The sequence below is a fragment of the Ahaetulla prasina genome, chromosome 2 (genome assembly GCF_028640845.1).
Source record: "Ahaetulla prasina isolate Xishuangbanna chromosome 2, ASM2864084v1, whole genome shotgun sequence".
NCBI classification, from domain to species: domain Eukaryota; kingdom Metazoa; phylum Chordata; class Lepidosauria; order Squamata; family Colubridae; genus Ahaetulla; species Ahaetulla prasina.
Window position 1 is genome coordinate 260,273,159 of NC_080540.1, and position 16,986 is coordinate 260,290,144.

General features: G+C 39.7%; 1 protein-coding gene across 1 annotated transcript in view; it reads left to right on the forward strand.

The window, feature by feature from the left end:
• The first annotated feature begins 14,579 nt into the window (after positions 1 to 14,579).
• Positions 14,580 to 16,986, forward strand: part of LOC131192955 (multiple C2 and transmembrane domain-containing protein 1-like) — a 144,676-nt gene continuing 142,269 nt past the window's right edge. Inside the window, exon 1 of the mRNA XM_058172595.1 lies at positions 14,580 to 14,686. Within this exon, the coding sequence (XP_058028578.1) occupies positions 14,626 to 14,686 (61 nt within the window). The 5' untranslated portion in view covers positions 14,580 to 14,625. The remainder of the gene's footprint in view (positions 14,687 to 16,986) is intronic.

Genomic DNA, 16,986 nt, shown 5'->3' on the forward strand with positions numbered 1-16,986 from the left:
ATAAGAAAGAAATGAGAAAAAGAAAAGGGGAGAAAGAGAGAGAGAAAGAAATGAGAAAATGATGGGAGGAGAGAATGAGGGAGAGGAAAGAGAAAAAAATGAGAGAAAGAGAAGGAGAGAGGGAGAAGGACAGAGAAATGAGAGAGCTGGAGGGAGAGAATGAGAGAAAGGGAAAAGAGCGGGAAACAAATGACAGAGAAGGGGACAGAAAGAAAGAGAGGGAGAAGAAAAGGAGAAAAATGAGAGGGAGAGAAAGAGATAAATGAGAGAGAGAAAGGGAGAAAAAGAGGAAAAGAGAGAAATGAGAAAATGATGGAGGAAGAGAGAGGAAAAGAGAAAAACAATTGAAAGAGAAGGGAGAGGGAGAGGGAGAGAGAAATGAGAGCTGGAGGGAGAGAATGAGAGAGAAGGAAAAGAGGGAAACAGAGGGGAGGGAGAGGGAGAAAGAGAGGAAGGAAGGGAGAAAGATGAGAGAGATGGAGAGGGAGAGACAGAGAAAGAGAGATGAGATTGAGAGGGAGAAAGATATGAGAGAGGGAGAAAGAGAGATGAGTGTGAGAAAGAGAGAGAGAGAGACAGACAGAGACAGAGACAGAGAGATCTGTTTCCCATAGAAAAGAAAACACCAGGAGCCACAAAACGTGGATAGTTGTGGCTGGAGTGTGTGTCAGTGACTGGGTGGAAGTGAGTGACGTTGAGTTGGCCACGCCCACCCAGGTTTTGTGTTTCCCGGTGTTTCGTTTTCTGTGGGAAATGGGTCCAAATGGCTCTTCGAATGTTTAAGATTGCAGACCTCTGCTTTAGAGCAAATGTTTTAAGTGCACATTTCTGTGTATATTGTGCCGGTATCTACTATAAGCTATTTCACTTTGCTTGGGAAGAGGAAAATAAATGATACTCTAGCTATTTGGATAATTGAAATTATTCTGTAATGAGTTTGTGCTAATGTTTCATAGTGTTCCAAGATTCCAATTATTTTCATTTATCTTGTGATAATTACATTTGTCTCCAGCTGTATTGCTGACTGGGCAAAGTGTTTATGGTGATTACTATATTCTGTTTTTGGTGTAAAATCTGTACTTTAAAATCTTCTTAATGCAAATGGCTTTGCTTTATAGTTTCCTTGCATTGCTCTGAGACTTGGTTGCGATTTGAGTTATTTGTAGTATTGCAGCATGGATAGAAAAATATTTATTTATTTGAAGAACTTATAAAGCCAGTTTATTTTTTATTTTTTATTTTATTTGTCATAACAGCATACATAAGCATAAGCATGAAGCAACAGTAGGACAGGAACGGTAGGCACATTTGTGCTCTTATGCACGCCATACATATACATTTATACATATACATATACATATATATTTATACATATATACATATACATTTATACATATACATTTATACAGTTTGGTATAGTGGTTAAGGCATCCAGCTAGAAACTGGGAGACTGGGAGTTCTAGTCTCACATTTAGCACAAAGCCAGCAGGGTGACCTTGGGCCACACACTCAGCCCTGAGAAGCAAGCAGTGGCAAATCACTTCAAAAAATCTCGCCAAGAAAAAGTGCAGAGACTCATTCAGGCAGTCAGCATTGAACTAAGAGTCAGCATTGACTTGATGGTGCCAGAAAAAAACCAAACCCTGCCCTATTCAGTCAACTTTGAGTAAATTACCCCAAATCCATTTTTTTTAAATTTGCATTTATATCCCGCCCTTCTCTGAAGACTCAGGGTGGCTTACACTATGTCAAGCAATAGTCTTCATACATTTGTATATTATATACAAAGTCAACTTATTGCCCCCAACAATCTGGGTCCTCATTTTACCTACCTTATAAAGGATGGAAGGCTGAGTCAACCTTGGGCCTGGTGGGGCTTGAACCTGCAGTAATTGCAGGCAGCTGCTGTTAATAACAGACTGTTTTACCAGTCTGAGCCACAGAGGCCCTTAATTTGTCTGGTTAAGATTAGAAAAATAGAAAAAAAATTAAATTACATTGTCAATGCATGATCAAATAAATCTAAAAATCATACATTATTTAATCATGACTACCAAAGTAAGATTAACTACGGGTAATAAGTAGAGAAATAGTCTCAGGAACTCTGCTTCCCAGACCTGATAAAACAACTAACTTTTTCTGACCTTCTAAAAGTCAGGAAGGAGCAGGGCCATTCAAATATCTGGAGGGATACTATCTTCACAGGAGGGAGGCAGCAATTGAAAATGTGTTCTTTGGCATCTGTAGGTCACAATCTCTAAATGAGGGTACAGGTAGAAACTCATCTTATTGAATCTTGTCAGGCAGACAGAATACCTTGGGAGAAGGTGTTATCACTGTATTCAGGCTCTGGACCATGAAGGGTTTTACATGTAGCAGTAATCTAGTAGTAACCAATGACACTCTCGAAGAAGAGATGTTTTATAGCATACCAATTACTAGCTGAGCTGAATTGAAGGACTTGTTATCTCTTAAATACTGAAAACTGTCCGGATGAATAATATACTTCTAAATTCTTAAATGTAGGGCATGATTGTTTAGGTTTATGTAAGATGGAGGACATTAATATAATTTTATGACTAGAAATAGTGCAACATCTTGGCATGGAGAAAAATTACTACTGAGGATTTATATGCATTGTTCTCTAGTTCTGTTCTATTGTCTGTTGTACTTACACCATTGCAATAATGATATACCATAATGCTAACAAATAATAAAAAAGAAAAGCCGTTAACATACATAGCTTGCAATTAATGAATCAGCTTTCCTGTGGACTATTGTTTCTGAGGCAGTCATTAAGATCTGACAGTATAGTCCAGTATACTGTACTTACTTACTTACTTACTTACTTTCTTTCTTTCTTTCTTTCTTTCTTTCTTTCTTTCTTTCTTTCTTATTTTTATTTTTATTCCGATTTTCTTTTTTCATAACAATTGTATATATTCAACAGAACCGTGACATTACTGTATATTTCAGATCTATCTTCCATATAATTTCTATACTGTACTTAATTTAATTTTAGTTAGAAATCTTATTAATTTGGGTTCATATTTTTTTAAAAAATCTCAAGTATGATGTATGCAAATGCTCATACATTTGTTTTATTTATTAAAGATACCTTCTGTTTTTTAAAAAACATTTCCAAGGCATATGTGTATATTATAATATGAACTTAGTAATAATAATAATAATAATAATAACAACAACAACAGAGTTGGAAGGGACCTTAGAGGCCTTATAGTCCAACCCCCTGCCCAGGCAGGAAACCCTACACCATCTCAGAAAGATGGTTATCCAATTTTTTCTTAAAAATTTCCAGTGTTGGAGCATTTACAACTTCTGCAGGCAAATTGTTCCACTTACTAATTGTTTTAACTGTCAGGAAATTTCTCCTTAGTTCTAAGTTGCTTCTTTCCTTGATTAGTTTCCACCCATTGCTTCTTGTTCTACCCTCAGGTACTTTGGAGAACAGCCCGACTCCCTCTTCTTTGTGGCAACCCCTGAGATATTGGAACACTGCTATCATGTCTCTCCTAATCCTTCTTTTCATTAAACTAGACATATCGAGTTCCTGCAACTGTTCTTCATATGTTTTAGCCTCCAGTCCCCTAATCATCTTTGTTGCTCTACTCTGCACTCTTGCTAGAGTCTCAGCATCTATATATAATATATTATATATATAATAGCTTATAGGTCCCTTTCATTTGATTGTATTCATTCATTTATTCATCTAATCAAGGCTCCCATGGAAACTACAGAATTAAATATATAATTTAAATGTAATATTAAAGTGTTTGCAATATAGCTTAAAATAGTAACAAATTATAAAAAGAATTTATAATAGCTACTAAGTTGAACTTATATCCAAGATGCAACTTTAAAATAAAGATGATCAGTAAGAGCTATGGAAAGTTGAATAGACTGAGATTTTAAAAATCCATTGGCCTGAAAAATCAATAACATAGATACCTGAAACGTTCATAGGAAAAGCATTCCAGAATTGTTAGGTAATCAATAAAAACTTTGCTCATAGATTAGTAGACCATGATATCTCAACTGAATGTGAAGACCTGTTTTGGCAGGTCTTCTGTTTGTGGAGCATGAGTAAGAAAGTATAGGAAGTCCTCAACTTACGACTACAATTGAGCCCAAAATTTCTGTTGTTAAGTGAGAAATTTGTTAAGAGAGTTTTGCCCCATTTTATGACTTTTCTTGCCACAGATGTTAAGGAAATCACTGCAATTGATCAATTAGTAACAAGGTTGTTTCTTGAATCTGGCTTCTCCATTGACTTTGCTTGTGAGAAGGTCGCAAAAGGGGATCACATGACCCAGGGACACTGCAACCATCATAAAAATGAGTTTGTTGCTAAGCATCTGAATTATGATCACATGATCATGGGGATGCTGCTAAGGTCGTTGTTATGTATTCATGTTTGTACCTTTAAATATTTGAGCGGGAAATCAGCACGTTGCTGATTGGACGAAGCCTCCAGTAGAACTGTATAAAAGGAGAGGTTTTTCCCCCAGCCTGTTGCTGGGTTCACCCTATATTAAAGAGCTGTTGTCACTACCCTGGTCTCCAGCCTCGTTACTTCCCGAACTTAACATTGGCGACGAAGGTGGGATCTCGAGGCTAAGGAGAACCAGAACCGAGCTGAAGCACGATAGACCCGAACCCAGCAAACTCAGGGCAGAAAAGCGGAGATGGCCAGTTACACTCCGCCCGCACCGTTTGACCCGGCTAAGGAGAAATGGGGAACGTATATGACCCGTTTCGAAAGCTTTCTAGAAGCCAACGAACTGCAAGGAGTTCCAGATAACCGAAAAAGGGCTTATTTCTTAAGCCACTGTGGTCCGGAGGTCATTGATATCGCGGAAGCCCTGGCAGAGCCAACGCCGTTGCAGTCGGTGTCATGGCCAACTCTACAGACTTTACTAAAAAACCACTTCGCACCAACGCCGTCCAAATACGTGCGGCGGTTTGAATTCGGAGGGCGAAGGCAGATGGAGGGCGAAACCATCGGTGACTACATGGCCGCCCTAAGAAAAGCGTCCAAGGACTGCGGATACCGCGACCTAGACGAGGTGCTCCTCGAGCAACTCATCCGAGGCGTCAAAGACATCCGTTTGCGGCGACGGCTGCTGGCAAAGAGCAACCTAACGCTGGCCACCGCTCTGGACGAAGCCAGAGCACATGAAATGTCCACCCAAGCGGCGGAGACACTGCAGAAGCCTGTCCCACCAAAGGCGAGCGCGAAGGCAACCCCGGTACACCAGGAGGAGGTTCAGACCGAATCCGACGGTGAAGATGAGGAAGGGGTCTGCCGAACCAAGAAACGCGACAAAGGGGACAGAGATGAATGCGGGAGCTGCGGTGGTCAACACCAGCGCCAACGCTGCAAGTTTAAGGACGCGACCTGCCGGCGGTGTGGGAAGAAAGGGCACCTAGCTCAAGTTTGTCGAGCGGCCCAACCTTCCCGCCGAAAATTCAAATCGGCCAATCAGAGCGCGGAATCGGCAAGACGACCCGCGATTGGCCCAAACAAAAAAGGCGCGGATTCCAACCAAACAACTGTGGTCATAGGCCGCGCCTCGACCCGAGTGGAGAAGATCTTCACCAAGCCAAAAATAGAGGGAGTGCGGTGCCGGCTTGAAGTAGACACGGGATCAGCGATCACCATCATGTCCTGGGACACTTTGGCGAAGTCGCTGCCGTCTGTCGCGAAGCGCCACCTGCAAGCACAACGGCTACGAGTCCACGACTACCAGGGGAATCGCATCCCTGTTCGAGGGACCACCTCCGTCCGAGTCGAGTACGGTCCACACAAGAAGACCCTGCCCATCACGATCGTCGAAGGAACTCTGCCCAGTCTGTTGGGACTAGACTGGTTTCGTGCCCTGGGCATGGGAGTGACTGGCATCTACAGGAGTGACTGTAACCTGAAAGACATTCTCTTTAACGAGTTCAAAGATGTCTTCAAGGACTGCCTGGGCAAGTACAAGGGGACCCCTATTTCCTTCAACTTAGACCCCCAGGTAGCCCCCATTAGGCTTAAGGCGAGGAGAGTCCTTTGCCCTAAAACCAAAATCGATAAGGAGCTGGACAAGCTCATAAATCAGGGATTTTGGTGCCAGTCGATCACGCAAAGTGGAGACGCCAATCGTCACCCCAATAAAGCCGGACGGGTCAATTAGAATTTGCGCTGACTACAAGGCGACGCTTAACAAAGCCTTACAGAAAAGCGCTTACCGGTTCCGTGGTGCAACACTTACTGCACTCTTTGGGGCAAGGGCAAGTCTTTGCAGTTAGACTTGGCCCAAGCCTACCAACAACTGCCCGTGAGACGCCCGCACGGGCGAAGCCCAAACGATTGTAACGCACAGGGGGCCTTCAAGTGCACCCGATTGCAATTTGGGGTTAGTGTGGCACCAGGGCTGTTCCAAAACCTAATGGAACGACTACTGCAGGGCTCCCAGGGTAGTTCCCTACTGATGATGTCCTAATTTCAGGGAAAACATGGAGGAATTGGGGAGCGGTTAAGAAAGGTCTTGAGCATTTTCCGGACAGCCGGATTAAAAGTCAAGGCAAACAAATGCCAGATAGGGGTCGAATCACGATTTCTTGGGCTACCGGATAGACAAGAAAGGAATTCACCCTACTGAGAGCAAGGTTAAGGCAATTAGGAAGGCTCCAGCGCCCAAAAACAAAGCAGAGCTGCAGGCATTCCTGGATTGGTGAATTTTTACGCGGTCTTTTAAAGAACAAAGCAACTGCTATGGAACCGCTGCATAGGCTCTTAGGGAAAAATACTGCTTGGTCTTGGGGAAAGACAGAAAATAGGGCTTTCGAAGCAGTAAAGAACCTGCTCTCAAGTGATAGCCTGCTCATACAATATCACAACTCATTACCCCTAGTGCTGGTTTCATGCCTCCCTTATGGGGTGGGGCTGTACTCAGCCATAGACTTCCAAACGGCACAGAAGCCCCTATAGCTTTTTACTCTAGAACGATGTCCTCCCCAGAGAGAAACTACAGCCAATTAGATAAAGAAGCACTAGCCATTGTGTCAGGGGTTAAAAAATTCCACGAATATGTCTTTGGGCGGAATTTTGAAATCGTGACTGACCACAGACCGCTACTAGGATACTGGCTGGCGATCACCAACGCCTGTGGCACTTTCGCCACGCTTGACCCGATGGACTATATTCTAGCCGCTTATTCGCATACAAGCTGCAGCATCGACCAGGAAAAGAAGTGGGCATGCAGACGCTAAGCCGATGCCCACTACCAGGGGCGATCAAGACCCCACCCGGGACGCCCATCCTACTTATTGACTCTTTGACTCTGGCCCAGTCACATCTAAGGAAGTGGCTCGGCATCATACCGGGACATTGTGTTAAGGACTGTACTCGGTTGGGTACAGAGAGGGTGGCCGCTGCGCCGGCTTAACGGTTCAAAGAATTTGTTAAAAACGAGATGAGCTCTCGGCTCAAGGGGTGCCTGTTATGGGGTGATCGTGTAATAATTCCTGATAAATTAAGGGAAAGGTATTGGACCTCCACGAGGGTCACCCAGGGATCGTAAGGATGAAGGGTTAGCTAGAAGCTATGTGGTGGCCACTCATGGACGCAGAGATTGCTGAGAGGGTAGGGAAATGCCAGGCTTGCCAAGAGTCCAGACCTCTACCCCAACGGCCCCAGTCAGAGAATGGGAAAAGCCCCAAGGGCCCTGGTCAAGAATCCACATTGATTTTGCTGGCCCTTCCATGGCCAAACGTTCCTAGTGGTTGTTGATGCATTCTCTAAATGGTTGGAGATCATACTCATGAAATCCACTACGTCAAGCAGTAATCGCAGCCCCGCGCCACCTATTTGCAACTCACGGGTTGCCGGACACTCTGGTGTCCGACAATGGGCCCCAATTCCACGGCAGCCCAGTTTGAAGAATACCTGGCAGAGGAGGGCATCCGACATGCCCTCTCTGCGCCTTTCCACCCTGCGTCGAATGGCCTTGCAGAGCGCCCGTCCGGAGCGCTAAGGAGGCATTGTCCAGGCTCAAGCCAGGTGACTGGCAAACAAAGATAGACTTTTTCAGCCGCTTCAGCACAGAACCCCAAGCACGGCCACCGGAAAAGCCCAGCCGAATTACTAATGGGACGGAAACTCCGATGCCCACTTGACCGCTTGAATCCCCATTACACACCAGAGGGTTACAAGGGGAACTAGAAAAGACAAGGAAATGAGCATAGGCGACCGGTGTGGGCCCAAACTATGGGGACGGCCCTAGTTGGTTCGCAGGACAAATAATAAAAAAGAAAAGCCATTAACATACATAGCTTGCAATTAATGAATCAGCTTTCCTGTGGACTGTTGTTTCTGAGGCAGTCATTAAGATCTGACAGTATAGTCCAGTATACTGTACTTACTTACTTTCTTTCTTTCTTTCTTTCTTTCTTTCTTTCTTTCTTTCTTTCTTTCTTTCTTTCTTTCTTTCTTTCTTATTTTTATTTTTATTCCGATTTTCTTTTTTCATAACAATTGTATATATTCAACAGAACCGTGACATTACTGTATATTTCAGATCTATCTTCCATATAATTTCTATACTGTACTTAATTTAATTTTAGTTAGAAATCTTATTAATTTGGTTCATATTTTTTTAAAAAATCTCAAGTATGATGTATGCAAATGCTCATACATTTGTTTTATTTATTAAAGATACCTTCTGTTTTTTAAAAAACATTTCCAAGGCATATGTGTATATTATAATATGAACTTAGTAATAATAATAATAATAATAACAACAGAGTTGGAAGGGACCTTGGAGGCCTTATAGTCCAACCCCCTGCCCAGGCAGGAAACCCTACACCATCTCTGAAAGATGGTTATCCAACTTTTTCTTAAAAATTTCCAGTGTTGGAGCATTTACAACTTCTGCAGGCAAATTGTTCCACTTACTAATTGTTTTAACTGTCAGGAAATTTCTCCTTAGTTCTAAGTTGCTTCTTTCCTTGATTAGTTTCCACCCATTGCTTCTTGTTCTACCCTCAGGTGCTTTGGAGAACAGCCCGACTCCCTCTTCTTTGTGGCAACCCCTGAGATATTGGAACACAGCTATCATGTCTCCCCTAGTCCTTCTTTTCATTAAACTAGACATATCGAGTTCCTGCAATAGTTCTTCATATGTTTTAGCCTCCAGTCCCCTAATCATCTTTGTTGCTCTTCTCTGCACTCTTGCTAGAGTCTCAGCATCTATATTATATATATAATATATATAATAGCTTGTAGGTCCCTTTCATTTGATTGTATTCAATCATTTATTCATCTAATCAAGGCTCCCATGGAAACTACAGAATTAAATATATAATTTAAATGTAATATCAAAGTGTTTGCAATATAGCTTAAAATAGTAACACATTATAAAAAGAATTTATAATAGCTACTAAGTTGAACTTATATCCAAGATGCAACTTTAAAATAAAGATGATCAATAAGAGCTATGGAAAGTTGAATAGACTGAGATTTTAAAAATCCATTGGGCCTGAAAAATCAATAACATAGATACCTGAAACGTTCATAGGAAAAGCATTCCAGAATTGTTAGGTAATCAATAAAAACTTTGCTCATAGATTAGTAGACCATGATATCTCAACTGAATGTGAAGACCTGTTTTGGCAGGTCTTCTGTTTGTGGAGCATGAGTAAGAAAGTACAGGAAGTCCTCAACTTACGACTACAATTGAGCCCAAAATTTCTGTTGTTAAGTGAGAAATTTGTTAAGAGAGTTTTGTCCCATTTTATGACTTTTCTTGCCACAGATGTTAAAGAAATCACTGCAATTGATCAATTAGTAACAAGGTTGTTTCGTGAATCTGGCTTCTCCATTGACTTTGCTTGTGAGAAGGTCGCAAAAGGGGATCACATGACCCAGGGACACTGCAACCATCATAAAAATGAGTCTGTTGCTAAGCATCTGAATTCTGATCACATGATCATGGGGATGCTGCTAAGGTCGTAACTATGAAAACGGCCTTGCAGAGCGCCCGTCCGGAGCGCTAAGGAGGCATTGTCCAGGCTCAAGCCAGGTGACTGGCAAACAAAGATAGACTTTTTCAGCCGCTTCAGCACAGAACCCCAAGCACGGCCACCGGAAAAGCCCAGCCGAATTACTAATGGGACGGAAACTCCGATGCCCACTTGACCGCTTGAATCCCCATTACACACCAGAGGGTTACAAGGGGAACTAGAAAAGACAAGGAAATGAGCATAGGCGACCGGTGTGGGCCCAAACTATGGGGACGGCCCTAGTTGGTTCGCAGGACAAATAATAAAGATAACCGGCCCAAAATCGTCGTGGTAGAGCTACCAGACAACCGAGTGTGGAGGCGCCACATAGATCAGTTAAGGAAACGAATAACTGATCAAACCGAACCAAATGAAACAGATCATGACCAATACCAATTTGAATTCACAGCTGACAATGACCCGGGAGGCGCAAGACTTAGCTGAGGTCCCAGAGTTCCAGCGACGCCATCAGGTTCCCGAGGAAACAGCAGGAAAGTTTCAAAAGTAATCCAAGGCCGGATGGCCAAGAAAAAGAGTCAGCCAATAATCCGGAGCCCGTTGGCTCAGAGAAAGAGCTGGGAGGAGAAAACAGCCCCTCCGACCAGCTCAAAACACCACCCAGAACTGAACCGCGCAGGTCAGAAAGAACTAGGAGACGCCCAGGTTATTTGCGTGACTACGTCGAAAAATAACATGTAAATAAATATGTAAATAGAGGCAAAGTGTTTTCTGGGAGGGGAGGAGTGTTATGTATTCATGTTTGTACCTTTAAATATTTGAGCGGGAAATCAGCACGTTGCTGATTGGACGAAGCCTCCAGTAGAACTGTATAAAAGGAGAGGTTTTTCCCCCAGCCTGTTGCTGGGTTCACCCTATATTAAAGAGCTGTTGTCACTACCCTGGTCTCCAGCCTCGTTACTTCCCGAACTTAACAGTCGTAACTATGAAAAACGGTTCTAAGTCACATTTTTCAGTGCCATTCTAACTTTGAACGTTCACAAAACAAACAGTTGTAACGCGAGGACTACCTGTATAGAAAACTGTAGCCTTCAAATTTTGTTGCTTTAATTCATGAAAAACTTCATAGGTTAAAGGTAAAAGTTATACTGGAAAGAAACCAGGAATCATCGATGATTGTGCAATAATGGGGGAATGTTTGCAATATCTAGTATCACTACTACTTCTATTAATACATCTTCTACTAATTGAACTAGTTTCACCCACAGAAAATTTTCCGTGATCTTCCAATAGCCAACAATTTCTTATATTCTGTGTGTATCAAATATTATTTCCCTTATCTTTAAAAAATTTTTCATTTATAATTTACAGAAGTTAAAATTAATGTGACAGTTGTACTAGATGTGATCTTGATGCTTTCTGGCTCTTTTGTGAGAAAAATGTAAGTCTTTTGAGCTTTAAGGCTCTTCTGAGCTCATTTTCTCATCGTTCAGCTAATGATTCATCAGAGCTCAAGTTTGAATAAAGAAATTCAACCAGTTTTCAAATCAGTGCTTATGATTAGTGATCCAATAAAAAGGTTAAGGTAAAGGTTCCCCTCGCACATACGTGCTAGTCGTTGCCAACTCTAGGGGGCGGTTCTCATCTCCGTTTCAAAGCCGAAGAGCCAGTGCTGTTCGAAGACGTCTCCGTGGTCATGTGGCCGGCATGACTCAACGCCAAAGGCGCATGGAAAGCTGTTACCTTCCCTATTTTTTCTACTTGCATTTTTACGTGCTTTCGAAACTGCTAGGTTGGCAGAAGCTGGGACAAGTAGAATAGAATAGAATTTTATTGGCCAAGTGTGATTGGACACACAAGGAATTTGTCTTGGTGCATATGCTCTCAGTGTACATAAAAGAAAAGATACGTTCATCAAGGTACAACATTTACAACACAATTGATGATCAATATATCAATATAAATCATAAGGATTGCCAGCAACAAGTTATAGTCATACAGTCATAAGTGGAAAGAGATTGGTGATGGGAACTATGAAACGATTAATAGTAGTGCAGATTCAGTAAATAGTCTGACAGTGTTGAGGGAATTATTTGTTTAGCAGAGTGATGGCCTTCGGGAAAAAACTGTTCTTGTGTCTAGTTGTTCTGGTGTGCAGTGCTCTATAGCGTCGTTTTGAGGTAGGAGTTGAAACAGTTTATGTCCAGGATGCGAGGGATCTGCAAATATTTTCACGGCCCTCTTCTTGATTCGTGCAGTATACAGGTCCTCAATGGAAGGCAGGTTGGTAGCAATTATTTTTCTGCAGTTCTAATTATCCTCTGAAGTCTGTGTTTTCTTGTTGGGTTGCAGAACCAGACAGTTATAGAGGTGCAAATGTCAGACTCAATAATTCCTCTGTAGAATTGGATCAGCAGCTCCTTGGGCAGTTTGAGCTTACTGAGTTGGCACAGAAAGAACATTCTTTGTTGTCCTTTTTTAATGATGTTTTGATGTTAGCTGTCCATTTGAGATCTTGCGATATGATAGAACCCAGAAATTTGAAGGTTTCTACTGTTGATACTGTGTTGTCAAGTATTGTGAGAGGTGGAAGTATGGAAGGGTTTTTCCTAAAGTCTACCACCATTTCTACGGTTTTGAGTGTGTTCAGTTCCAGATTGTTTTGGTTGCACCACAAGGCTAGTCGTTCGACATCTCGTCTATATGCGGATTCGTCATTGTCTCGAATGAGACCAATCACTGTTGTGTCATCTGCGAACTTCAGTAGCTTAACAAATGGATCATTGGAGATGCAGTCATTGGTATACAGAGAGAAGAGAAGTGGGGAGAGCACACAGCCTTGGGGGGCCCCTGTGCTAATTGTACAGGTATTTGATGTGATCTTGCTTAGCTTCACCTGCTGCTTCCTGTTTGTTAGGAAGCTTGTGATCCACTTACAAGTCTGTTCCGGTACCTGTAGCTGGTTTAGCTTAGTTAGAAGAATGTCTGGAATGATGGTATTGAATGCTGAACTAAAGTCTACAAAAAGGCTCACCCCGTTACACGGCAGCTCTAGGGATTTGAACCGCTGAGCTGCCAACCTTTCGATCGACAAGCTCAACGTCCTAGCCCCTGAGCCACCAATATCACTACATAAATAAGATAAAAATATTTATGGCACATTTTAATGCAAAGTTTTATTGCTTTGGTACTTTATAATCTACATTATAAGTAATCTTGCCTACACTACAGTGTAACATTTTGAAATCAGTGAAAATCTTTTTAATCTACTGGATTTTTAAAACTTCCTAAAATTCCTTGGATTGTTTGTATCTCTCCCTGCTATAGTGTTATATTTTACTTGCTTAACTTTTTAATAACTTCAGATTATTGCATTATTTAAGTGCTACTATGTGACTACTCATGCTAAAGATGTACATTTCACAAACAAATTCTTAGACTTAGTATATGACTCTGTAATGGAATAGGTATCTAATACTTTGTTTATAGTAATAAGGCACGCTGACTCTAGCAAGTTACTTATTTACAGTGGTTGTCAGTATACAGGTAATTTGTCAATAGATTTCCAAATATGCTAAGAACAAATGCTGTACTTCTGAACTGAAATAATGAAAGTTTTTTTTAAAATATCAGAAAATTAATTTAAAATCTTGTTGCTACTTAAATTTTATTGATATCAAATTAATACTGCACAAAATAAATGATCAACTCTGAATTTACCTCTTTTTAGAAATATATTACTGATGGTCTGTTTTTTACTATAAAAATAAAATTGTCTTGAATAAAACAACCCTAAGATGCCAATGAAGGCAGGACAAGAAGCAATGGATGAAAACTAATCACAGAAAAAACATAATTATTTAAACTGCTCATTACTAATAAATACATTAGTATAATGATTGAAAATGTTCAAAATAAAAATCTTAACATAATAGGATGCTGATATTCACAATAGTGACACAAAAAAACCCCAAAACCCTAACCCCAATGGAAGTTGTGTAGGGCATGAAGAAAAATCCAAATTGGCAGGAACTTTATTTAGCCAACTGCATTTTGCAAAATTATCGAGATCTTTCCTGTATCAATAAATTTGATAAAGACATGATGGTTATAAAAGTGGAAGCAAAAAAATGTATGAATGACAAACTTCTATTAACGCTGCTTGTTTTAAACTATATAAATGTATGGTTCCTAGACTTTCTGTTTTATCTGTTTAAGTTTTTTATTTCTATTCTGTCGATCATTGTTCTGTCAAAATAGGAGAAGTAAATTGTAGAACTAGCTGTTACCTATAGAATACAATTGATCTCTTGTGTGAAGCTAATAATTTGCTTCCATCATTTTTATCTTATTTTTATGTACTTGCTGAAAATTCTTAATATTTATAAATAGGAAGAGAATTGTGAAAATTTGTTAGTATCAATCAATGATGTTATTATCTTAATGTCCTAGACATGAAAATAAGGAATTCTAGTTTCCAAACAAGGTAATTGTAAAGATACTAAAACTGTTGTAAGGATATTTTAATGTTTTCTTTATGCTTTTTAGAGATTTGGTCTTGCTGGGACAAGTAATGTAGAATTACCACCTGCTGAACCAGGAATGTACCAGTTGGATATTATATTAAGGCGAGGTACTAATTTAGCAGTTCGTGATCGAAGAGGTAAGAATATGCTTACAAATTGTTCTAATATAGCTAACTTCCTAAAGACTGAGATGAGTCTGATAAATAGTAATACCGCTATTACATTACTTTATATATTTTGTAATGATAAATTTTCCCTTAACATAAGGATTTTGTTTGTTTTAAATTATTGTTTAGCAACTTATAAAATAGATGGCTAGAGTAGATAGTCAATTTGTATCAAACATATTTCTCTTATATCTGGATTTTCCAAATTTTATAAGGCAATGCACTTTTCCCCCCAGACCTTTTTCTGGCCCCGGAATGTAAAGTCATATTTTTTAAAAATATGAGCAAAAGAATACATATTCACTCTCTGGTCCTGGTTTGGGGACTGTGCATTGGTAATTCAAGACTGGACTGTGTAATCCCAGAACCTATAAACAATGGAATATGGAGGGGCTAAAGGGCAGAAAAACTAGTATTGGCTGCCAATTAGCTGTTGAGTATGTTCAAGTAATTGTTTTGTGACCAGATGCATGCATACTTTTGAAGATGTTGTGTTGGTATCTGTTGTGTTGGAGTATGTTATATTTCTGTAGTTGAATATAGATCAGATTTGTGATAAATGGATATTGGAAATAGGATATTTTACTGCTGAAGCAATCATTAGATCACTGTGTTCTGTGCTTTGTCAGTTTTAATACCAAGTGATATTGGCAATACTGTGAGCCTTCAAATGGATGTGGGAAGAGCAGAATCAAAGAAACAAAACATGATGAGACTTTTTAGACAGCAAATGATTGGTCGTTATAATTGAAAGTCAAGTATTTTTTTTAAAAAAATATTGCATTTGGCTTTTTTATTCTTAACTCTTAAAGTTGCTCTGATAAAATGGAAAATCCTTTAATGAGATTGTAGTTTGATTTCATAGATACCATAGGCACGTACAGACATTAGCTATTAATAAGCTAGTTTTTTTATGTTAACTGACATCTTTGACAAAAGCAGGCATCTGTCTTCGGTAGTTTTAAACCTATTTCACAGTCTTTAGCTTTATGCTTTGGGAATATATAATAAGCAATTCAGTGAGATACATAGTCTGCTCAGTTTAGCAAGTTTAACACATTTTAAATCACCTTATTTACTTTACAGTAGATAACTATCTCAGATACTTTCACAGTTGACTTAGACTAAATGGAATTTGAAAAGCTTTGCTTTGTGAATTCTAAAACGATAGGGCTTTCAAACAGTGTTTAAAACTAACAATGGATGTGACAGTATTGTAATATAATAAGTATTTGCTAAGGTTTGTTTTCTATTGTTTTTGGCTTGTGTTTATATGGACAGCATGCTTGCAGAAATGAAGGTTTTCACTTGTTTACTTCAGCCTATTGGTTAAATCTGTCAGATTTGGTTAAAAGTGAAGATCAGATCTTGGAAAAGATGTGTTTTCATTAACCTGTAGGCTGCTGTTCTAAGACCCTTATTAAAAAAAGTTGATTCACCATTTCTGAACACTGCATGTTCTATTACAAACAACCCTTTAAGATCTAGAGAAGAGGTATTTACAAAGATGGGTCTGGTAGTAGAGACATGACTTCCCCAGATACTGTTTCCCAGCTTGCTGGTTATATTTGTCCCTTACTTAAGGACATCTCTAATGTCACATCTTTAACATTTAACATTTAATTGTATTTATCATTAATCTTTGGAATTGTGTTTAATTTTGCTTCCCACATTGAGTGATCATCTGAGCAGAAATATGTGAATTTAAATGAAATATATAAATTATGTGAAATGTAAATAACTCCCTGCTTTATTAGGTAATTACATTTGCATGACTGTTTTAATTCTTGAGTCCTTTCAGATGAATTATGAGATTGACTATTCATGTGTTCTGTTTATTGACTGACCGACTGAAAATTGTATTTAATTCACTTTACTTAACTGAGTAATCACTCTGTGTGCAACGTTTTATAGAATACAAGAGAGATGCTGCAGATGAAGAGGAAAGTTTCTTTTTCTATTTTCTTTTTATGTACTTTTTCCTTTTTCCTTTTATAAAAGTGTTTTTTTTTATTCTGTAGGTATGTTCATTTTACTTACATATTTAATAAAATTGATGAAAAAAGAGGACTTGTACCTTCATAAAGGTACAATCTAAAATTTACTACCTGGGGAAAAACTGGAACATGAACTGTAAAATTTAACAAGACTTATAATTAGCATTTTTGTGTTCTTTTGAAGTTTCTGGATGTCATTGGGTGAGAGTTTATACAAATGAAAAGTCACATATATATGTGTGTGTGTGTGTGTGTGTGTGTGTGTGTGTGTGT